This window comes from Rana temporaria, chromosome 1, assembly GCF_905171775.1.
Source record: "Rana temporaria chromosome 1, aRanTem1.1, whole genome shotgun sequence".
In the NCBI taxonomy this organism is placed as follows: Eukaryota; Metazoa; Chordata; class Amphibia; order Anura; family Ranidae; genus Rana; species Rana temporaria.
In genome coordinates, this window is record NC_053489.1 from 9,323,601 (window position 1) to 9,349,027 (window position 25,427).

The window sequence follows — 25,427 nt, forward strand, 5'->3', positions numbered from 1 at the left end:
TTGAACTGGAGGTTGGGGTCGGGTTGAGTCCTTGGACTGGAGGTTGGGAGTCAGCTTGAGTCCTTGGACTGAAGTTTGGAGGTCAGGTTGAGGGTTTGGACTTGAGGTTGGGACTCAGGTTGAGGCCTTGAACTGGAAGTTGGGGGTCAGGTGGAGGTTTGGGACTGGTGGTTTGAGGTCATGTTAAGGCATTGGATTGGAGGTTTGGGGTTAGGTTGAGGCCTTGGACTGGAGGTTGGGGGTCAGGTTGAGGGTTTGGACTGGAGGTTGAGGCCTTGAACTGGAGCTTGGGGGTCAGGTTGAGGCCTTGGACTGGAGGTTTGGGGTCAGGTTAGGCCTTGGACTGGAGGTATGAGGTCAGGTTAAGGCATTGGATTGGAGGTTTGGGGTCAGGTTGAGGCCTTGGACTGGAGGTTGGGGGTCAGTTAGAGGGTTTGGATTGGAGGTTGGGCTCAGGTTAAGCCTTGAACTGGAGATTGTCGGTCAGGTTGAGGCCTTGGACTGGAGGTTTGGGGTCAGGTTAGGCCTTGGACTGGAGGTATGAGGTCGGGTTAAGGCATTGGATTGGAGGTTTGGGGTCAGGTTGAGGCCTTGGACTGGAGGTTGGGGGTCAGGTTGAGGGTTTGGATTGGAGGTTGGGCTCAGGTTGAGCCTTGAACTAGAGATTATGGGTCAGGTTAAGACCTTGAAATGCAGGTTGGGGCCCTGGGCTAGAGGTTGGGTGTCATCTTGAGGCCTTTGACTAGAAGTTGAGGTCAGGTTGAGGGTTTGGACTTGAGGTTGGGGATCAGATTGAGGTTTGGGACTGGAGATTGGGGGTCAGGTTGAGGCCTTGGGCTGGAGGTCAGGGGCAGATTGAGGCTTTGGGCTGGAGGTTGGGGGTCAGGTTGAGGCCTTGGGCTGGAGGTCAGGGGCAGATTGAGGCCTTGGGCAGGAGGTTGGGGGTCAGGTTGAGGCCTTGGACTTGAGGTTTGGGGTCAGGTTAAGGCCTTGGACTGGAGGTATGAGGTCAGGTTAAGGCATTGGATTGGAGGTCAGGGGGCAATTTGAGGCCTTGGACTGGAGATTGGGGGTCAGGTTGAGGCCTTAAACTGGAGATTGGGGGTCAAGTTGAGGCCTTGGACTGGAGGTATGAGGTCAGGCTAAGGTATTGTATTGGAGGTTTGGGGGTAAGGTTGAGGCCTTGGTCTGGAGTTTGGGGGTCAGGTTGAGGGTTTGGATTGGAGGTTGGGCTTAGTTTGAGCCTTGAACTGGAGATTGTGTGTCAGGTTGAGACCTTGGACTGCAGGTTGGGGCCTTGGGCTGGAGGTTGGGTGTCATTTTGAGGCCTTTGACTGGAGGTTGAGGGTTTGGACTTGAGGTTGGGGGTCAGGTTGAGGTTTGGGACTTGAGGTTGGGGGTCAGGTTGAGTTTTGGGACTTGAGGTTGGGGGTCAGATTGAGGACTTGGGCTGGAGGTCGGGGGTCAGGTTGAGGCCTTGGACTGGAGGTTTGGGGTCAGGTTAAGGCCTTGGACTGGAGGTATGAGGTCAGGTTGAGGCCTTGGACTGGCGATTGGGGGTCAGGTTGAGACCTTGGACTGCAGGTTGGGGCCTTGGGCTTGAGGTTGGGTGTCATTTTGAGGCTTTTGACTGGAGGTTGAGGTCAGGTTGAGGGTTTGGATTGGAGGTAGGACTGAAGTTGAGGCCTTGGACTGGAGATTGTGGGTCAGGTTGAGGCCTTGGACTGCAGGTTGGGACCTTAAGCTGGAAGTTGGGTGTCATTTTGAGGCCTTTGACTGGGGTTTGGGGTCAGGTTGAGGCCTTTGACTGGAGTTTGGCAGTCAGGTTGTGGCCTTAAACTGGAGGTTCTTTTGTTTTTAACCTGCCTTCCTATATGGTAGTTTCATTTTAGGCGTTGAAAAGGTGAAACAATATCATCTGTAACTTTAATACAAATAGTCAGATATGCGCAATTCCTTAACACCCTGACCTTATGTTTCCATTTCTCCTTCTCAGGCTATATCAGGAACACGAGCAGTGTCTCTCCGCGGGGCTATGTTCCAAGCTCCACCCCTCAGCAGTCTAATTACAACACCATCACTTCCAGCATGAACGGCTACGCGGGGGCGGGAATGACCAGCCTGGGAGTACCAGCGTCGCCAAGCTTCCTTAATGGCTCCACTGCCAACTCTCCATATGCAAGTGAGTGCCCACACTTCAGTCTTCTAGACAGCCTAAATGATTTGCAACTCTAACCATAACCTCAACCCCTAACCCAACACCTGGCCCATAAACTTCTAACCCAAAGGTTTTGGAAAATAACTTAAAGCTAAAATTTCCTTCTGGATACTTGGAACGTTACCCATGCTCTTTGGCAGAACAATATCCAGCTGGGGGCGATGGCAGGTACTCATGGCTAGAGAATGACTTGGGCCCCTTTCACACTTGTACGACCTGTCCTGTGACTTGGGATGGCAAAGTCACATGACAAGTCGTTCCCCATGATTTCCAATGACAACCATCGTATTAGTACGACTTCAAGTCGTGCCGACTTCAAAGTAGTCCCTGCACTACTTTTCTTCGACTTTGATGCAAGTTATACAGGCATTCCCTAAAATTATACATAAGAATATATTACCATTCCTGTGGATGGGAGGCCATCTGCAGGGGTACGCCATGGCACCCCCAATGTGTTGATCAGGCACACAGAGACGCACAAGCGTACACCCCCTCATAACCGATAATGTCTTTGCAGAGTGAACACATCCCCCTCAGATGATCGTTCTGTGCATCGCACAGGGGCCCTTTCACTGGCGGACATATCCCCACTCTGAAAACACCTCTCTCCATCTCCAAGAAGCTTTCCACTACCAGACGGGACTCAACCAGCGTCAGTCTGCCCCAGTCAGCTCTTTAGAGCGGGCTGCGGGAGAACTAACACTACGACACACTCTGACAAAACATACAGGTGAACCTCGAAAATTTTTAATATCGTGCAAAAGTTCATTTATTTCACTAATGCAACTTAAAAGGTGAAACTAATATATGAGATAAACTCATTATGTGATTTGTCGTAATTGTGATGATTATGGCTTACAACTCATGAAAACCCCAAATCCACAATCTCAGAAAATTAGAATGTTGTGAAAAGGTGGAATATTCTCGGCTCAAAGTGTCCCACTCTAATCAGCTAATAACGCCATAACACCTGCAAAGGGTTCCTGAACCTTTAAATGGTCTCTCAGTCTGGTTCAGTAGGAATCACAATCATGGGAAAGACTGCTGACCTGAGAGTTGTGCAGAAAACCACCATTGACACCCTCCATAAGGAGGAAAGCCTCAAAAGGTAATTGCAAAAGAAGTTGGATGTTCCCAAAGTGCTGTATCAAAGCACATTAAAAGAAAGTTATGTGGAAGGGAAAAGTGTGGAAGAAAAATGCGCACAAGCAGCAGGGATGAGCGCAGCCTGGAGAGGAGTGTCAGGGAAAGGCCATTCAAAAGTGTTGGGGACTTTCACAAGGAGTGGACTGAGGCTGGAGTCAGAGCATCAAGAGCCCCACACACAGACGGATCCTGGACATGGGCTTCAAATGTCGTATTGCTCTTGTCACCCCACTCCTGACTAACAAACATGAAGAAGGAGTATGGAGGAGGAATGGAGGAAACTAAGGATCCAGAGTATGGAGGAAGAATGGAGGAAACCAAGGAGCCGGAGTATGAAGGAAGAATGGAGGAAACCAAGGAGCCGGAGTATGGAGGAAGAATGAAGGAAATCAAGGAGTCGGAGTATGGAGGAAGAATGGAGGAAACCAAGGAGCCGGAGTATGAAGGAAGAATGGAGGAAACCAAGGAGCCGGAGTATGGAGGAAGAATGGAGGAAACCAAGGAGTCGGAGTATGGAGGAGGAATGGAGGAAACCAAGGATCCGGAGTATGGAGGAAGAATGGAGGAAACCAAGTAGTCGGAGTATGGAGGAAAAATGGAGGAAACCAAGGAGCCGGAGTATGGAGGAAGAATGGAGGAAACCAAGGAGCCGGAGTATGGAGGAAGAATGGAGGAAACCAAGGAGCCGGAGTATGGAGGAAACCAAGGAGCCGGCGTATGGAGGAAGAATGGAGGAAACCAAGGAGCCGGCGTATGGAGGAAGAATGGAGGAAACCAAGGATCCGGAGTATGGAGGAAGAATGGAGGAAACCAAGGATCCGGAGTATGGAGGAAGAATGGAGGAAACCAAGGATCCGGAGTATGGAGGAAGAATGGAGAGGCACACACTGCAAGATGCTTGAAGTCCAGTGTGAAGTTTCCAAAGTCTGTGACGATTTGGGGAGCCGCCGTGTCATCTGCTGGTGGTGGTCCTCTGTGCTTCATTAAGTCCGGGGTCACCACAGCCGTCTACCAGGAGATTTTGCAGCACTTCATGCTTCCTTCCGCAGACGAGCTCTATGGGGACGCTGACTTCATTTTCCAGCAGGACTTGGCACCTCCCCCACACTGCCAAAAGCACCAAAACCTGGTCACATGACCGTGGGATTACTGTGCTTGATTGGCCAGCAAACTCGCCTGACCTGAACCCCAGAGAGAATTTATGGGGCATTGCCAAGAGAAAGATGAGAGACATGAGACCCAACAATGCAGAAGAGCTGAAGGCCGCTATTGAAGCATCCTGGTCTTCCATAACACCTCAGCGGTGCCACAGGCTGATCCCTTCCATGCCACGCCGCATTGAGGGGCCCAAACCAAGTACTGAGGGGCCCAAACCAAGTACTGAGGGGCCCAAACCAAGTACTGAGAACATATGCATGCTTCTACTTTTCAGAGGTCCAATATTCTTCTATGTACAATCCTTGTTTTATTGATTGCATGGAATATTCTCATTTTCTGAGATTGTGGATTTGTGGTTTTCATGAGCTGTAAGCCATAATCATCACAATGATGACAAATCACGGCTTGATCTATCTTGCTCTGCATGTAACGAGTCTCTCTCATATATTACTTTCACCTTTTAAGTTTCATTAGTGAAATAAATGAACTTTTGCACGATATTCGAATTTTTCGAGTTTCACCTTTATACATCTTCATAAAATTTCCACAACACCAGGGAGTACCTGCAGTGGAGCTTCGGGCTGAGATGGGGTTCGGGAGGAGGCAGGGAAGAGGAAAAGCGGGAGGGGGGCCGAGTCGCTGCGCCATGGGCCTCTGGGTTGTACTTGCCCCCTGGGCCATACATTACCGGGTCAGCCCCTGGGTGTGGTCAGGACTGCACAACTTGGGCATCATTCGATGACACACACACATTAAAACTGGAGAAGGCCTCTTTCACCTGAAAGAACATTTTAGCGTTTTGGTTAACAGGTTGGTCTGGTGCTTTGCCGTATAGGAGCAGAAGCCCTGGTGATTAGACATTTTTATACTGTACGCAGTTCATAGCATCGTTTTTTTGATTTTGACTGATGTTAAACATATTGTGGTCTCTCAGCCACAGATAACATTTGTTCTTCTGGTCTTTGTACGTTGGAAAAGGAAATAACGACTTTCATTTTTGTGTTGCTGTCTTAGTTATGCCCGCAAGTCCCCCACTCGGAGCGTCTTCAATCACTCTCCCGTCCAGCGCCAATTCCGGGACCCCCAGTGGCATCTTCTCCTTCTCACCGGTCAATATGATCTCCGCTGTCAAACAGAAGAGCGCCTTTGCCCCAGTGGTGCGACCCCAGAACTCTCCTCCACCTACCTGCACCAGCTCCAGTGCGAACAGTCTACAAGGTACACAAGCAGGGCAGGGACAAGGGGTGGGCCGGAGGGCAGGCTGCCCTGGGCACCGTAGTTTCATGTGAGGTGGAGGGGGTGCAGTGAGGAGATTGAGGGGGAGGGGATTTGTATTGGGAGAGGCAATTGGGGGGGTCAGGGGGTAAGAATTGCTAGGAGTGGTGATTTAGGAGGATTTATGTTGGATGGTGGGATGGGGAAAGAGGACTTGTGCTAAGAGGGGGAATCTGGGGGGTTTGTGCTAGAAGAGCTGATATGGTGAAGGTGGAGAAGTGTGCTAGGAGAAGTTTTTGTTTGGCGGGTTGTGCTCAAATTTTTTGGGTGGATTTTTGCTGACACAAGATGTTCATATAAATTGGGGGGGTGCAATTTGGCATGTTCGCTCTGGGCTCTAGAGGACCTTGTCCCGGCACTGTACACAAGCCTGACTTCTGTCTTTTGAGGGGAGGCCAAAAAAAAATATCAGCAACATTGTTGCTGTCATTGGACGAAAAAAATTAATCGTGGGACTTTATATGAAGCACATACATTGTAATGGACTTTGGGTAAGTAGACCGAAATTGCAATGGTAGCATATAGACAAAATTACAATGGTAGGTTAGTTTATAAAAATAAAATGGTAAAATACAGATATTAAACCTAGACACTGTGACGTATCATAATAGGAAAGCTCTACGCGTTTCGTGGTTATGTTACCACTCATCAGGAGCAGATTGTTGCTGTCATGTTTTGTGTGCAAATCAAAAGTGAAAGCAGAAATGAGACTTGAAGTGCCCCTCCAGTCAAGAGGAAAGGCTCTATCCCCCTGGTCCTCAGATGTGGGGTGCTGGCATCCTAGCTCACTCATTCAGCGGTAATAGTGCTTGTAGACATCAGGGAAGCCGCTCACTCGATCTGTGCATAGTAAAAGTGTTGGGTGGCCTCAGCCAGTGCTACTCAACACGTTTTTGTTTGGCCTTGCCCTTTGGGGCTTAGTCATAGAGCCTTTATGACTAAGTCCTCTAGTGTGTGGGGTGAAATGTGTCGGTGGGGCATGGTTTGTGGAGCAGTGTTAGGTGAGGTACACGGAGAGACACCTTTACTATACACGGGTAGGGTCGGGATGGCGGCCTCCCCAATGTCTACAAGCAGAAGTGAACGCAGGTTCAACTGGCTCATAGGTCCATCACTATTAATTTTCTGTGAAAGAACAACTCCGGAATATTGATCTTTTCTAGTTTTAGATATAGTAGGAAAGGGTTGCAATTTCTGCCAGGCTTTTAGTGTGGTCTGGGGAGAGTTGCAGTGGCGTCACTAGGGTGGGGCCAGAGGGGGCCATGGCCCCACCAACATTATACCGCGCCCCCCCCCAAAAAAAAGCCTTTTTTTGTGTAGCGGGTGCCCGCAGCCACACATTTATATCCAAGATGTTTTATTTTCCACACTCCTGCACTATATACATTACATTGTCCATTACACATTCCTGCACTATATAGGCCATTGCACATTCCTAACTATATGCACTATATTATCCATTACTCACTCCTGCACTATATATATCATTTTGTCCATTACACACTCCTGCACTCCTATATTGTCCATTACACACTCCTGCACTATATACACTATATTATCCATTGCACATCCCCACACTATATTGTACCTTACATACTCCTGCACTATATACACTATATTTTCCTGTACATCGCTGGACTTCAAGTACTTATACCATGGAAAATTATTATCCCCCCACCCCCCAGTTTTGACTGTGGTATCTTATGTGCCCCCCTATTTTTTGTTCCTAGAGTCACCACTGAAGAGTTGCACTCATTTCCTGTTGTGTCACTGGGTCAGGAAGTGGAGAGAGTCTGTCCAACAAGGACGCAAACAATACAATCCTGAAAAAGGTTCTAACACTTACTACCCCGTAAAAAATTGCTGAAGTTCTACTTCAGTCAGCTTTTATAAAGGAGGTTGACTTATTGGATAGACTAATCAAGTCCATCGAATGTTATTTCAAGCATTTATCAATTTTTTTTTTAAATATTTGGTATTTTTGCTCAACAAAAAGTAAAAGTATTTTATTAACCCAAAACTTATATGTAATGTATTGGTAAATATTTGAGACCAGTCAAGGGTTTCCTATATGTATCATGGTGTCTGGAAGCAAGATCTGTGCACTTCCAGTTCCAGATCTGGCAGTTTTTTGATATTCAGTAGACTGTGTATGGAGGAATGGAAAGACTCTCTTGATGGGTGGGAACGCTCACAACTCCACGTTGGCTGGAGACAGAACCATGGACTATGGTAGAAAGATTAGTCCATTAGAACCCCCAAAGAGTGTAAGAAGCCAACTGTAAAGTCCAAGTTGAGTGGCGACAGATCTAGGAACTATGGCAGAAAGATTTGACCACTAGAACCCCTAAAAGGTATAAGAAATCAACTGTAGACTCAAAGTTGAGTTGAGACAGAACCAGGGAATATGCTAGAGAGATTCCACCAGTAGAAACCCCAGAGAGTATAAGAAGCCAACTGTAGACTCCAACTGTGGTGGAGACAGAAACAGAAACTATGGTAGATAGATTCTGCCACTAGAAACCCTAGCCAATTATAGACTTCAAGTTTGGTGGAGCCAGAGTCAGTATCTATGATACAGAGTTTCTGCCACTAGAAACCCTAAAGAGTATAGGAAGTCAACTGTAGACTCATAGATGAGTGAAGACAGAGCCAGGAACTATTCTAGAGAGATTCCACCAGTAGAAACCCCAGAGAGTATAAGAAGCCAACTGTAGACTCCAACTTCAGTGGAGACAGAAACTATGGTAGAGAGGTTCCACCACTAGAAACTCCAAGGAGAGATGCCAATTATAAACTTCAAGTTTGGTGGAGCCAGAGCCAATAACTATGGTACTAGAGAGATTCCACCAGTAGAAACCTCAGAGAGTGTTAGGCCCCGTACACACGGGCAAACATGTCCGATGAAAACGGTCTGCGGACCGTTTTCATTGGACATGTCCGCTCAGAGATTTTGGTCTGATGGCTGTACACACCATCAAACCGAAATCCCCGTGGACAGAAAGCGCGGTGACGTGGCGGTGACGTTGACGCCGCCACGTCACCAAACCAGGAAGTAAAATACTTCCACGCATGCGTCTAATTCATTCGACGCATGCAGGAGATTTCTGTCCGCTGGTTAGGTGTACTAACCAGCGGACATGTCGGACGGACGGGTTTCCAGCGGACAAGTTTTAAAGCATGCTTTAAAACTTTTGTCTGCTGGAAACCTGTCTGCTAGGCTGTACACACGGTCGGATCTGTCCGCTGAAACTGGTCTGCGGACCAGTTTCAGCAGACATGTTCGGTCGTGTGTACAAGGCCTAAGAAACCAACTGTAGACTCCAACTTGGGTAAGTTTGAGATCCGTGAGGCGATCGAGGGGGGTGAGTTGAGGAGTGGAGAGATAGATCTAGGTGTCGTCGACATAGAGGTGGTATTGGAAGCCATGGGAGATTATCAACTGGCCCAGGGAAGAGGTATAGAGTGAGAATAGCAGAGGCCCAAGGATAGAGCCTTGGGTTACCCCAACAGAAAGAGCAAGAGGAGCAGAGGAGATGGAGTTGTAAGTTACACTGAAAGTGTGCTGAGATAGGTAGGAGGAGAACCAGGATAAATCAGAATCACTGAGGCCAAGGGAGTGTAGTTTGCTGAGGAGGAGCAGATGGTCAACTGTGTCAAAGGCAGCAGAGAGGTCTAAAAGTATGAGTATGGAGTAATGTCCAATGGTTTTAGCAGTTAGTAGGTCATTGGTTAGTTTTAGTAGAGCAGTTTCAGTAGAATGTTGTGGTTGGTAGCCAGACTGTAGGGGGTCAAGAAGGTTGTTGTCCGCAAGGTAGCGACTCATTCGGTCATGGAGAAGGCCTTCGATGAGCTTGGAGGCAAACGGGAGCATGGAGATGGGTCTTAAGTTATTCAAACAGGTGGGGTCTAGTGAGGGATTTTTAAGTATGGGGGCAACCAGTGCATGTTTAAGCGGGGAAGGAAAGGTTATACTAATATTTAGGGGTAAAGTTGATCTAGGGTATATCCGATTGCCTCTTGGGGGATCAGGAAGGCATTTTTTTTCCATGCTGTAGCACATTGGATCATGCTTTTTTTTTCCCTTACTCTGGATCAACTGTGGGTATAGGATTGTATATATGGAGGTTTTCTATTCGTGTGTGTTATTGTTTTTTTTCTATGTTGGTTGAACTGGATGGACTTGTGTCTTTTTTTTCAACCAGATTAACAATATAACAAATTATTTTCTTTCTCCAGCCATGACTGGTTTGATAGTTCCACCAATGTAGAATACGTGACTTGAGACTCCATAGAAAACCTCTACATCCCACAACTTCCTTCAAGGACAAGAACCTGCCGACCGACCAGCACCTTTATGTCATCAAGGAAACGACTGAATAAAACAAAGACTGGTCTAATTTTCTCAAAGGGTTCTCACTGTAACATGGGATCCATGGAGATCCATGGAGGGATCCATTAGACATGGAAGATACCACTTACGTATAATCCCCTTAACTTTTCGAGGAAGGAGCATTAGGTAGAAGAGGACAACAGGTGCCTTTTCATTCCTTCTCTTAAGGACACACAAACTTGTAGGACCAAACTTTTTTTCATGTATCGTACGGTGATGGACCATTTCCTACCAAAACACAGCGAACTGGAAGCATCCCTTATTTCACCATTTATATGTTGAGGATCCATTCCCATTCGATGAACTGGATTGAGTGAGATCTTAAAAAAATAAGGGCCTGAGACTTGTATCGGAAGGGGTGGTGTGTCCACGGGGGTCCAAAAAACAAAAACACAAAGGGGATGTTCGGAATGACGCACAAAGAGGACTTTCTTTTCATTCTCGAAAAATGTTCTTCCCATTGGGTGACCCCTTCCAGCTTCGAAACTCCACTGACAACTTTCACGGTGAAGGGTAGAAAACGGATTGTTTTGTACTGCACTTTCTATGTTTTTTTAGTTTTTGGACATTTCAAGTTGTTTTTTGTTTTTTTTCTTCATTTTGTTTTTTTTATATATAAGTTATATGAAATGATGCTTTCAATGTCTGAGTGCTGGAACATCTGATAGTTTTGGTTAATGGTTGAGGTTGTCCATTACTCAACTATTTAAAAATTGCTTCCTTTGACTTTTGTAATACGCAAGATGAAGATTGTAGCATCCGCCAGGGCCAAGTGCATTGATTCTCTACATTATTGGAGAATATGTTTTTTTTTTATACCTAGTTACCGTCCTTTCCCTCTCATCCTCCGTCATACTCCCTACCCATAACCGGAGCGTGAGCTTGTAGTGGCCCTGACCCCGAGGCCTTAGGTATAAGACGAGGGCCTAGGTTTAGAGGCAACAATGTTGTGTGATGTTAGGTACAGAAGGTGAAAAGTCATAGACTCCTTCAGTGTTGATGTCATAATATTATTTATATCATATATTTATTCTTCAAGCATTAGACAGTTTTTGGAAGGTTGAAGTTCAAGACGATTTCCCCGTATGGAACCTGTGTGTGCTTGTGTGTTCTTGACCTCCCACCCCCTCATTTCCACCGTCTTGTGCTCACTGATTGTGTCCCTCACTCGGATCCAGAGGACCAACGTTCTCCTGATCTAGAACAGTTTACTTTTTTTGCCATTTATCTTGTTTTTGACCTATGTCTGTCTTTACCACAACAAACTTGTATCCATATTTCCAATATTTTACAGTACATTTTCATCCTGGCATGTTTGACCCCATCAGGATTTTTTTTAAAAAACTGCGTCTTCCATAATTATTAAGAAAAAAAGATTGAAAAGTGATCATTTGCTATATTTATGTTACTTAGCACCTACATCCCGTTGTAATAAAAAAAAAAAACAGAATGGGGGAGTGTGTGGGACTTTCTGGGTGTCAGTTAATATTATTTAAACCAAGTCGAAGATATTAGTTAAAAAATATATATTTTATTACACATTAGCAAGAAGAAAGGGAAAAAAAAGAGGTACATTTCTTCCACATTGAGAATTCCACACTTGCTGTTCTACATGTTTCGCCTGTTTAGGCTTCCTCAGGAACAAAACGCATGGACTCTCATATCTAAAAAATAAATATAAACATATTTATAAGTACATATTTGTCAAAAACATCATTATATAAGAAAAACAGAATATATCTATTCACAATAAGCAACTTAGTGCCGGTTCACACTACCTGATTATTGTTTGATTGGCCACTGGCAGGGATGGACTGGCAATTGGGACTACCGGGGGTTTCCCGGTGGGCCGATGGCTCAGTGGGCCGGCTTCAGTGACAGCACACCGCCCCCCTCCACTCCTCTGTCTCTCCCTTCCCGCAGCGCTCACCTGGGGGGAACAGAGAAGCAGGGGGAGGACATGACAGAGGAGCATGGGGGGGGGGGACCAGAAGGAGCACGGGTGAGGGGACAGACAGCTGACTCAACAGCTATGGCCTGGGAGTTTCTCACTTCTGCCTAATCTTGATCCATGGGGGGCACCAAACTGATCCTTTGCCCCGGGTGAAATAATGTCTAGCTTCCCCATTGGTACTGCCTATAAGAGTACCAGTACCAGATATTCTACTCTAATAAAGTAAAACGGCTAGTGGCTAGTGAAGAGGGGGCTTGGGGGGCGGGAGTTGTCCGGCCGCCATGGGAGAGACCTGTCAAAGTGGTCCAGTCTAGATGAAGTCCAGGGCCAAATTTTTGTCCCAGTCCAGCCCTGGCCACTGGCAAAGTCGCCTGTCCTGGAGGCGACTTGAAGTCATGTTGTAAGTCGCTCCAAGTCACGCTGAAGTCGCGATGAAGTCGTCTCGCAAAGTCGCGCTGGAGGTCAAGAACAATATCCCCTATTTTGGAAGGCCTATCTGGTTCTTATTTGGGTGTGATTCGGTTTTCCCGCTTCTCGCGTCAATTCATGCCGATTCTCTCTTGAGTATCCCACAAGAGGACTCAAGAGTTATACTTTTGAGGGTTTTCATGATTACTCAGGTACTGCCGTAAGTTGCTTATTGTGAATAGTTTTTCTTATATAATGATGTTATTGACAAATATGTACCGTATTTATCGGCATATAACACGCACAGGCGTATAACACACACCCTAACTTTAAGTGGGAAGTTTCAGGTAAAAAACTTTCCACAGCCCCCTGCGTATAACACGCAGGCACAGTTTACCATCTATTTTTAGGGTAAAAAAGTGAGTGTTATACGCCAATAAATACAGTACTTATAATATGTTTATATTTATTTATCAGATATGAGAGTCCACACGTGTTGTTCCTGAGGAAGCCTAAACGAAGGCGAAATTTGTAGAACAGCAAGGCCCAGATTCACAGAGAGCGGGCGCACATTACGCCGCCATAGTGCAAACAATGTACGCTACGCCAACGCAGCGCAGAGAGGCAAGCATGGAATTTACCAAGCCAGTGCACCCAACGCTGTGCTGGGTTTCGAAGGCGTACGCTGGCGTAGGTGGAAGTGGGCGTGAGCCATGCAAATGAGGCGTGACCCCATGCAAATGTTGGACCGAGCGAAAGACAGATACGTATCACAAACTGCGCATGCGCCGAGACGTGGACGCATCCCCCTGCGCATGCTCACAACCACGTCGGAACAACTGCCTGAACTACGCCGGATCAATGCCTACGGCGTGAACGTAACCTACACCCAGCCAGACACGTCCAACGTAATATACGCCGGCTTGTGTTCCCTGGTGCAGACCTTTGCATGTCTGCTGCTGAGTTACACCTCCTTTATGGGGAATAACTTTACGCCGGACGTACAACTTACCAGCACTGCGTCGGGCGCACGTATGTTCGTGAATCGCCGTATTTCACTCATTTGCATATTTGAATGGCTAATCAATGGGAGCGTCACATCCGTCCAGCCTAAATGTGCGCCCACTCTACGCCGGCGTAGGCAAGTTACGTCGGCGGGATGAAGCCTGTTTTTAGGTGCATCTTAGTTTGTGGGTCCGGCGCACAGATACGACGGCGCACATTTGCACTTATGTCGGCGTATCTTGTTATATGTCGGCGTAAGTGCTTTGTGAATCTGGGCCCAAGTGTGGAATTCTCAATGACTGTATACCGATTTTTTTTTTCCCTTTCTTCTTGCTAATGTGTAATAAAATATATTTTTTAACTAATATCTTTGACTTGGTTTAACCACTTCCAGACCTGCGCACGACGATGTACGTCCTATTTTTAAAGATGGATATCTCGGTAACGGCAGCAGCTGCTGCCACAACTGAGGTATCCATCTTTAGTGTGCGCGGTCCGGTACACGATAACGGCGGTCTCCGCGGCGGATTCGCCGCGAGATCGCCGTTATCGGTGGCGGGAGAGGCCCCCCCCCTCCCGCCGCTCTCCCGCGCCCTCCGCCGCTTACCAGAGCCGTCGGTAGCGGCGGAGGCGATCGGGACCGTTCGGCTGCTGACTGGGGACGAGAATGAAGGAAAAATCTCCTTCGCCCGTCCCCATATCTCTGCTGGGTGGAAGTGACGTCAAAACGTCAGTCCCGCCCAGCGTCTTAAAGAAACATTTTTTTTTTTGTCATTTGAAAAAATGACAGTTTAATTTTTTTTTTTTCTTGCATTTTAGTCTAATTATGAGATCTGAGGTCTTTTTGACCCCACATTTAAGAGGACCTGTCATGTTTTTTTCTATTATAAGGGATGTTTACATTCCTTGTAATAGGAATAAAAGTGATCACATTTTTTTTTTCAGTGTAAAAAGTAATAAAATAAATAAAAATAAATAAGAAAACAAAAAAAAATTTTTTGAAAGCGCCCCGTCCCGACAAGCTCACGCGCAGAAGCGAACGCATACGCGAGTAGCGCCCGCATATGAAAACGGTGTTCAAATCACACAAGTGAGGTATCGCCGCGATCGTTAGAGCGAGAGCAATAATTCTAGCCCTAGAGCTACTCTGTAACTCAAAAAATGGAATCTCTAGAATTTTTTTAAACGTCGCCTATCAAGATTTTTAAGGGTAAAAGTTTGACGCCATGCCACGAGCGGGCGCAATTTTTAAGCGTGACATGTTGGGTATCATTTTACTCGGCGTAACATTATCTTTCACAATATGTAAAAAAATTGGGCCAAATTTATTATTGTCTTATTTTTTAATTCAAAAAAGTTAATTTTTTCCAAAAAAAGTGCGCTTGTAAGACCGCTGCGCAAATACGGTGTGACAAAAAGCATTGCAATGACCACTATTTTATTCTCTAGGATGTTAGAACAAAATAAATATATAATGTTTGGGGGTTTTAAGTAATTTTCTAGCAGAAAAAAATGTTTTAGTCTTGCAAACACCAAATCTGAAAAACACCTAAGGTCTGGAAGTGGTTAAATAATATTAACTGGCACCCAGAAAGTCCCACACACTCCCCCATTCTGTTTTTTTTTTTTACTTCCATAATTATTGTTGATGCCCGTTAAATAAAAATTTTGCCAATTTGCCCCAAAAATTATACCCCAAATGCATTTTGAGAATATTTCAGCTTTTTCTTTTTTAAGAATCCATTCACACATTACATTGGTTTTTTGTTTTGTGAATACCTTGTTAAAAAGAAAAAAAGAAGGGGCGTGGCCAGGGCTCAACAAATCCTGACACCAAGCTTAGTAAAGTTGGCTCTTGGGTGTGGATTTGTTTTTTGTTTTTTTGTTTTTTTTTGTTTTATTAAAGGAGAACTGCAGCTTGGTTAAAAATTGATATAACATATATAATTGCTATAAAGCCATTTTGTAAGTTAATGTGATTAAAAAAATGACCTTTCCATTTCAATCTAGTCTCTCAATGATTTTTTTATCGAAAAAAAAAAAAAAAGTCTTTGGGGTGGCCAAGTAAATAGTATTGTAATGAAGAATCATATTGGCTTACCGCCTCTACCAGAATACTAAAATAAAAAAAAATTAAAAACATATACAGTGGAACCTCGGATTACGAGTATAATCCATTCCAGGAGAATGCTCGTAACCCAAAGTACTCTCATATCAAAGCGAGTTTCCCCATTGAAGTTAATGGAAACTGTCATGGACCTTGAGATATTAAAGTTTTTCTACTTGACATCTGTTACACAGGAGAGGGACATTCAATGCAAGGCTTTTGAAATGCTAAGTGGAACCAGTATGTGAAATACCTTTTATTGTGTTCTGCATGTTAAGAGCGGGTGTCGGAGCCAGTCCGTCTGGCTAGAATTAGGGATTGAAGGTTAATTGAATCTATTATGTGTGGTTGAAGATGTATGTGTTTACGCTAAGGGACTTTGTATTGTTCTAAAGGTCAGAAGCCTCCTGTCAGCTGTATTGAATTAGCATTCTATTGTCTAAAGCAATGTAACCTCTCAGAGGTAGTAATTAAGTAGACCGGGTTATTGTGTACATTGATTACCCCCTGGGGCTTCTGTCTCAATACACAAGTCTTTCTATCCAAGCTATTGGACCAATCCCTGTTGACAATTTCAAGTCCTCATTTGCATGGTCAAGGAGGACTTGAGTGAAGACTGCATATACTTTACAATTGACCAATAGGAAAGCGGTTGTTGGGAGTGGGATGTTCCAAAATTCTGTATAAAAGTGTGCTGTGTACTTGAAAATAGAGAGTCCTGTTTGAACTTACATACAGCCTGCCTGGTGTTTGTTCTTAATGGGTCTGAATGGCACATAGCTGTAGTTCGGACCCCGGAACCTTGGATGACTGGACCATCAGACGCTGCAATCTGCAAGCTGACTCACTGGTAGCAGAGGAGTGTCGGGAGAGCAGAACCGGGCGAGAAAGGATCTCGTCACAGAAACAAAAATAATTTGTTCCGCATTGACTTCAATGGAATGCAATACCGCATGTGGCCTGAGGCGGGGAGGGGGCGCCGGAGAGCCACGGAAACGGCTGAAAAGGCTCGAGGACACTTTGGCTGACCTCGGCAAACCTTGGAAAGACTTCCTACTCGAGATTTGCCAAGGTCAGCCATGCTGTCCTCGAGACTTTCCGTGCATTTCCGAACAGCTCTGCTCGGCTTCGGCACCCCCCCACCTCAGGCCAAAAGCGGTACTGTGCGTCACTTTGGCCAGAATCGTGCTTGTTTTTCGCAAACCGAGTCACGATTTTTCAAAATACAGCGCTCGTGTTGCGAAAACGCTTGTTAACCGCGTTACTCGCAATCCGAGGTTCCACTGTAAAAAGAAATGGAGAAGACGTGATGGACCGCTTGGTCTTTTTACTGCTGTCATTCGTTCTTCTAAGTCTAGCTCTCTCCTTAGAAAAGGCCCACTGATTTGGCCCAGGTTCTTGCCCAAATTGGTGTAGCTGGCAGCTAGAAGGGGCAGACTGACCATTGAGGCACTCGGGCACTGCCCTAGGGCCCCATGCCACTAGGGGGCCCCATCAGGGTTGCCAGGCTCAGTAAAACCAGGGACAGTATGTAAAAATCTGTGTTTTTTTTTTTTTTACATCTGTCCCTGATATGTCTGAAACCGACATGCTTTTGATATGAAAATCCTGAGATTTTAGCTGCCCCTGGCGTGGTGGCCATCTGTAAGCCTAGGGGCCCCATAATCTTCTATTGCCCGGGGGCCCCACATGAGTTCTCAGTCCGCCCCTGCAGCTAGACACACAGCAACGGTCACTCTTTCTGGCTCAATGAATAGTCTAGGTCAGTGGTCTCCAAACTGTGGCCGGGGGGGGGGGGGGGGGGGGCAGATGCGGCCCTTTGCTTGCTTTTATCCAGCCCTTGCGGCACTTAGCTGGGACCTCGATGATCTCCTGTAATCTTCAGCTGCACTGCCCAGAAGGGCCCGGCAAATTCTCCTTCCACAAGAAACAGGGCTGCCTCAGACCCCAGAGTATTTATGTGCTTCTCAGCCACCTTCTGGGCACCCTCCACCAGGGATTGGCTGAGACAACATAAATGTTCAGGCTGCTGATTTTCCTTTTCCCAACTCACTACATTCCTGAATCCTCCAGAAGGCGGAAGGAAACTGCAGTCAGTGAAGACTAGAACAGCCCAAAGCAATCACAGACCGCTCCACTGATTACTGGGGAGCCCAAAAAGTACTACATTTGCCCAACCTGTCTAGCAACCTATCTAGGAGGGTACTACATCAGGCACTCTTCTCTTCTACACAGAGCTTGAGGTTCATATTCAGGCAGTTTGTTGTGACTGGATAGCGAAATGGGGGAAGGGGGGAATTACAGTGCTAAGCCCCTCTGTATCATTTTTCTCCCCCCCTATAAGTAAGGTTGTGCACCTACAGCCAGGGCTGGACCGGGACAAAAATTTGGCCCTGGACTTCATCCAGACTGGCCCACTTTGACAGGTCTCTCCCATGGCGGTCAGACAAATCCTGCACCCCCCCCCCCAAGCCCCCTCTCCCCCTTCACTAGCCACTAGTCATTCTACTTTATTAGAGTAGAACGGCTAGTACTGATACTCTTATAGGCAGTACCAGTGGGAAAGCTAGACATTTTTTCACCCGGGGGCAAAGAATCAGTCTTATGGGACAAGATTGGGCAGAAGTGAGAAACTCCCAGGCCATAGCTGTTGAGTCAGCTGTCTGTCCCCTCCCCCATGCTCCTCTGTCGTCCCCCCTGCTCCTCTGGTGCTCCCCCTGCTTCTCTGTTCCCCCCCCCCCCCAGGTAAGCGCTGTGGGCAGGGAGAGGAGGTGAGCGCTGCGGGAAGGGAGAGACAGAGGAGCGGAGGGGGGCGGCGGTCCGCTGTCACTGAAGCCGGCCCACTGAGCCATCGGCCCGCCGGGAAACTCCCTGTAGTCCCAATTGCCAGTCCATCCCTGCCTACATCACACCTGATTGGCTCTTAGTTCTGCTTCCCACTCACCATCTCTGAGATTCCAAGAGGCTGATACCCGGTCAAATTCAGGTTACACTGGCCTGGATTCAAGAAGCAATTGCGCCTGTGTAACCATAAGTTACACAGCACAATTGCTTACTGGCCCCGGCGTAACGAATGCTCCTGATTCAGAAACCTCGTTACGCCAACTGCAGCCTAAGATATGCGCGGCATAAGGCTCTTATGCCCGCATATCTTAGGCTGCATTCTTGCGATGGCCGCTAGGTGGCGTTCTCGTTGTGCTCAGCGTATAGTATGCAAATTGCATACTAACGCCGATTCACAACGTTGCGCGAGCCCTGCGTACGCAATTTACGTTGTTTCCGTACGACGGTTTTCGCGCAAGGCTGCCCCTGCTATTAGCAGGGGCAGCCCATGTTACGTATACCCGTCGTTCCCGCGTCGCGAAATTTTAAAGTTACGTAGTTTGCGTAAGTGAATCGTGAATGGCGCTGGACGCCATTCACATTCACTTTGAAGCAAATGACGTCCTTGTGACGTCATTTGACGCAATGCACGTCGGGAAAGTTTCCCGACGGAGCATGCGCTCTATGCTCGGTGCGGGAACGCGCCTAATTTAAATGATTCCCGCCCCCTACGGGATCATTTAAATTGCGCGCGCTTACGCCGGGCATTTTGCCGGCGCGCCCACGCAATTTACAGAGCTACTGTGAATCAAGGGCAGCGCAGTAAATTTTACGGGGGCGCAGGGCAAAAACGTTGCCCTGCGCCTCCCTAAAAAAATGCGCAAATCTACTTGAATCCGCGCCACTGTTTGCATTTAATCTATTAATGATTACAGAGCTGCATTTAGTGAAGCCGATTCAAATGGCACACAGAGGAAGATGTCTTGGGTAGTAGAGGTACAGCAGACATATTGCAACAACATCAGATCTGTGGCGCAATGAGTGGTGAGGGTGTAGTGGCAGTACAGGGAGTGCATAATTATTAGGCAAGTTGTATTTTTGAGGATTAATTTTATTATTGAACAACAACCATGTTCTCAATGAACCCAAAAAACTCATTAATATCAAAGCTGAATATTTTTGGAAGTAGTTTTTAGTTTGTTTTTAGTTTTAGCTATTTTAGGGGGATATCTGTGTGTGCAGGTGACTATTACTGTGCAGAATTATTAGGCAACTTAACAAAAAAAAAAATATATACCAATTTCAATGATTTATTTTTACCAGTGAAACCAATATAACATCTCAACATTCACAAATATACATTTCTGACATTCAAAAACAAAACAAAAACAAATCAGTGACCAATATAGCCACCTTTCTTTGCAAGGACACTCAAAAGCCTGCCATCCATGGATTCTGTCAGTGTTTTGATCTGTTCACCATCAACATTGCGTGCAGCAGCAACCGCAGCCTCCCAGACACTGTTCAGAGAGGTGTACTGTTTTCCCTCCTTGTAAATCCCACATTTGATGATGGACCACAGGTTCTCAATGGGGTTCAGATCAGGTGAACAAAGAGGCCATGTCATTAGTTTTTCTTCTTTTATACCCTTTCTTGCCAGCCACGCTGTGGAGTACTTGGACGCGTGTGATGGAGCATTGTCCTGCATGAAAATCATGTTTTTCTTGAAGGATGCAGACTTCTTCCTGTACCACTGCTTGAAGAAGGTGTCTTCCAGAAACTGGCAGTAGGACTGGGAGTTGAGCTTGACTCCATCCTCAACCCGAAAAGGCCCCACAAGCTCATCTTTGATGATACCAGCCCAAACCAGTACTCCACCACCACCTTGCTGGCGTCTGAGTCGGACTGGAGCTCTCTGCCCTTTACCAATCCAGCCACGGGCCCATCCATCTGGCCCATCAAGACTCACTCTCATTTCAGCAGTCCATAAAACCTTAGAAAAATCAATCTTGAGATATTTCTAGGCCCAGTCTTGACGTTTCAGCTTGTGTGTCTTGTTCAGTGGTGGTCGTCTTTCAGCCTTTCTTACCTTGGCCATGTCTCTGAGTATTGCACACCTTGTGCTTTTGGGCACTCCAGTGATGTTGCAGCTCTGAAATATGGCCAAACTGGTGGCAAGTGGCATCTTGGCAGCTGCACGCTTGACTTTTCTCAGTTCATGGGCAGTTATTTTGTGCCTTGGTTTTTCCACACGCTTCTTGCGACCCTGTTGACTATTTTGAATGAAACGCTTGATTGTTCAATGATCACGCTTCAGAAGCTTTGCAATTTTAAGAGCGCTGCATCCCTCTGCAAGATATCTCACTATTTTTGACTTTTCTGAGCCTGTCAAGTCCTTCTTTTGACCCATTTTGCCAAAGGAAAGAAAGTTGCCTAATAATTATGCACACCTGATATAGAGTGTTGATGTCATTAGACCACACACCTTCTCATTACAGAGATGCACATCACCTAATATGCTTAATTGGTAGTAGGCTTTCGAGCCTATACAGCTTGGAGTAAGACAACGTGCATAAAGAGGATGATGTGGTCAAAATACTAATTTGCCTAATAATTCTGCACTCCCTGTATATTGACAGTATAGTGAGACCAGCAAAAAAGTTCATGAAGTCCAATTGGAACATCCAGGGTAACTTCTTTCTGGCCTCAGAAAACTTGGTGCAGCACCTCTGCAAGACTGAACCATAGCAAACAGATAAGGAGCGAAGAGGGGGCGATTTACAGTAAGTGTAGTAAAATAGACAATTGGCAACTTGCATGTAACAGTTCAAAACACTTGCAAATCAAAATGGCAGGGCATCTGGTGGAGAGTCCCAACACAACAAGGTACCATGGACGGTTCAGCTAGAAGTACACTGGGTTGGACTGATGAATAAACTTGTAGGACCATGGAGACGCCAGAGGGTGCCAGACTGAGTGCAGCAATATACAATGGGGTGGATTCAGGTAGGGGCACGCAAAACTGCGGCGGCGTAACGAATGACATTTACGTTACGCCTCCGCAAGTTTTACTGGCAAGTGCTTGATTCACAAAGCACTTGCCTGTAAAGTTGCAGGGGCGTAGCGTAAAAGGGGCCGGCGTAAGCGCGCGTAATTCAAATGATCCCGTAGGGGGCGTGGATCATTTCAATTAGGCGCGTTCCCGCGCCGAATGTACTGCGCATGCACCGTCCCTAAAATTTCCCGACGTGCATTGCGGTAATTGACGTCGCAAGGACGTCATTGGTATCGACGTGAACGTAAATGGTGTCCAGCGCCATTCACGGACGACTTACGCAAACGCCGTAAAATTTCAAAATCGCGAGGCGGGAACGACGTCCATACTTAACATTGGCTGCGCCTCCTAATAGCAGGAGCAGCCTTACGACGAAAACAACGTACGCAAACGACGTAAAAAACTACCGCCGGGCGCACGTACGTTCGTGAATCGGAGTAAGTATGCAATTTGCATACTCTACGCTGACATCTATGGGAGGGCCACCTAGCGGCCAGCGTCAGAATGCACCCTAAGATACGACTTATGCCAGTCGTATCTTAGGCTACAGTCGGCGTATCTAGCTTTCTGAATACAGAAAGTAGATACGCCGGCGCTACTTAGCAACTACGCGGCGTATCTATGGATACGCCGGCGTAATTGTTCTCTGAATCTACCCCAATGTTGGTAAGTGCATGAAAATTGGCAACCCACACGGTTAGGAAGAAATGGCGTTCTGAGAAAGTTCCGATATGAGGTAAACTCATGCATGGGGATGTGGTGTCCCATCCAAAAACTTGCAGCCTAGGTGGTTCAGGGTTGACAAAGAAGTTGGGAAGCCTCACAATGCATGCCCCCCCCCCCCCCAACATTTCGCTAAAGTCAAATCTGGTCCAATCAGTGTTCCACAGAGCTCTCTGGCATTTTCCTGCTTCCTGTACACCACCAATGTAAGTATGTACAATATTGCTGTACCTGTGGGATTTGTGGGAAAGATGCAGGGGTGTATTTAGGTTTTGTGCTGCCCTAGGCCTGACAAAACTCGCACACCCCCTACTTTATATATGACGCACCCCTTCCTTTTTAAGACCCGCCCTGCCATTTTCATGGGATGAGGACAGAGGGACGCAGTGGGATGAGGACAGGGGGACAGGGTGGGATGAGGACAGGGGGACAGGGTGGGATGAGGACAGGGGGACAGGATGGGATAGGGACAGGGTGGGATGAGGACAGAGGGACAGGGTGGGAAGAGGACAGAGGGACAGGATGGGATGAGGACAGGGGGACAGGATGGGATGAGGACAGGATGGGATGAGGACAGGGGGACAGGGTGGGATGAGGACAGGGGGACAGGCTGTGATGAGGACAGGGGGACAGGGTGGGATGAGGACAGACGGACAGGGTGGGAAGAGGACAGAGGGACAGGATGGGATGAGGACAGGGGGACAGGATGGGATGAGGACAGGGGGACAGGGTGGGATGAGGACAGGGGGACAGGGTGGGATGAGGACAGAGGGACAGGGTGGTATGAGGACAGAGGGACATGGTGGGATGAGGACAGGGGGACAGGGTGGGATGAGGACAGGGGGACAGGGTGTGATGAGGAAAGGGGGACAGGGTGGGATGAGGACAGAGGGACAGGGTGGGATGAGGACAGAGGGACAGGGTGGGATGAGGACAGAGTGACAGGGTGGGAAGAGGACAGGGGGACAGGGTGGGATGAGGACAGGGGGACAGGGTGGGATCAGGACAGGGTGGGATGAGTACAGGGGGACAGGGTGGAATGGGGACAGGGTGGGATGAGGACAGAGGGACAGGGTGGGATGAGGACAGAGGGACAGGGTGGGATGAGGACAGGGTGGGATGAGGACAGGGGGACAGGGTGGGATGAGGACAGAGGGACAGGGTGGGATGAGGACAGAGGGACAGGATGGGATGAGGACAGAGGGACAGGATGGGATGAGGACAGGGGGACAGGCTTTTTTGCCGCCCCCCGCAAAGTGCCGCCCTAGGGACTTTTGCTGTCGGAATTTGCGATCGTGTGTACGGGGCATTACGCTGATCTCAACTGCAGGCTGAACGCACCTGACGCCGCTGCTCTGCATTTGCCTGTATCCCCGATCTAAACTAACAGCAGCCCAGATGTGCCATAAAAGCCAAATAAAATAGAATCATAAAAAGCAGATTTTTAATGTTCTGTTTTGGTATTACTGCGCTACAAACATCCCAAAACAATCAGCACTCTATAAAAGAAAGGTTCCAGATATGAGGGCCCAACTGAATCATGGAGGCATGCAATACATAGAATGACATTTTTCTTTTTACGGGAACCCTTGGACTGTTCTTGGAGGTTACTCATGGTCAGCTGGCCAATTTGGGGCCATCTACTGGTGCCCCCCAAATACTGTGGAGCGCTCCTGTGGATCCTTTGGGTGTGGGGGGGCAGAATTATTATTATGTTTTTATTATGTGTAGCGCTCCCCCCCCCGGAGGAGCCGCTGATTAGTTTGGGATCGGCATATTGAGTTGCCTTCTTGGCTTGGTCTAGGGGTGACATCCAAAAGTGTAGATGAAGAGCAAGGGCCAGATCCACAAAGATCTGCCTATCTTTAGGCAGGCGTAGCGTATCTCATATACACTACGTCGCCGTAACTTACAGCGTACTTTCCGTATCCAGAAAGAATTTGCGCCGGCGTAGTGTAAATGTGTCGGCGTAAGGGCGCGCAATTCAAATGACTAACATGTGGGCGTGTTTTATGTTAATTCAACTTGACCTCACGTAAATTACGTTTTTTTTAACGGCGCATGCGCCGTCCGTGGGGGTATCCCAGTGCGCATGCTCGAAATCACGTCGCAAATAGTCAATGCTTTCGACGTGAACGTAATTTACGCAAAGCCCTATTCGCGAACGTTTTACGTAAACGACGGAAAATTCGACGCTGTCCCGACGTCCATACTTAACATTGCGTACGCCTCATAGACCCAGGAGTAACGTTACGCCGAAAAAAGCCTTAAGTAAACGAAAGAAAAAAATGCGCCGGGCGGACGTACGTTTGAGGATCGGTGTATCTAGCTACTTTGCATACTCTACGCGGAAATCAACGGAAGCGCCACCTAGCGGCCAGCGGAAATATGCACCTAAGATCTGACAGCGTACTAAGACGTACGTCAGTCGGATCGAGCCCACATTCAGTCGTATCTTGTTTTGTGGATACAAAACAAAGATACGACGGGGCATCGTAGAGCTTACGCGGCGTATCAATAGATACGCCGGCGTAAGTTCTTTGTGGATCTGGGCCCAAGTGTCCAGACACGAAATTCGTTTTCAAAGCTTTATTCCAAGGCCCAACATGGCCAACATTAACATGGCACACAATAGAGAAAGGTTGATGAGCGTAGAGGAACTTTGGTATCAGGCCTTGGATATGGAAAAGAGCGAGCCTGCTCTCAGCAATAGTGTAACTCAGTTCGTCGCCACCACAATCAGGGTGGGTAAAGTGCCCCCGGACAGGCGACTATCACAGGCCTGGCAGCCGGAGTGCCACTTAAAGATCACTGGGAGGAACAGCCCTCTACTACCGGCCTGACTCAGAGCCTCTGATATAGGGTGCCCACGTGTCCCGGATTGCATGGGACTGTCCCGCAATTGACATGTCTGTCCCTGGTCCCGGGCACCTTCATTCTGGGACAGTACAATGTCCCGGAATGAAGAGGACACAGCCACCCCCTACTAACTAATTAACTAATAACTACATTTCCGGAACTGGTTGCTGCCTGGCATCTTGCAACCAGTGACAATTTACTCTTAGACAGTGAGACCGGGAGTGAGGCCTGTGCCTAGTGCAGCACTGCTGTCCCCACCCACCTCGGCACCTCCTCCTTCTCCGGCAGCAAGCAGCAGGGACT

At 47.3% G+C, this 25,427-nt stretch overlaps 1 protein-coding gene across 5 annotated transcripts in view; it reads left to right on the forward strand.

The window, feature by feature from the left end:
• Window positions 1-11,628, forward strand: part of LOC120924538 (transcription factor COE3-like) — a 206,134-nt gene extending 194,506 nt beyond the window's left edge. For 4 of the 5 annotated variants that reach the window (XM_040335506.1, XM_040335515.1, XM_040335524.1 and 1 more), the window contains exons 14-16: window positions 1,997-2,182; window positions 5,537-5,740; window positions 10,037-11,628. In XM_040335506.1, the coding sequence (XP_040191440.1) occupies window positions 1,997-2,182; window positions 5,537-5,740; window positions 10,037-10,068 (422 nt within the window). In that variant the 3' untranslated portion in view covers window positions 10,069-11,628. The remainder of the gene's footprint in view (window positions 1-1,996; window positions 2,183-5,536; window positions 5,741-10,036) is intronic. The other variant, XM_040335538.1, reaches the window with a different exon arrangement.
• The last annotated feature ends 13,799 nt before the right edge of the window (window positions 11,629-25,427 follow it).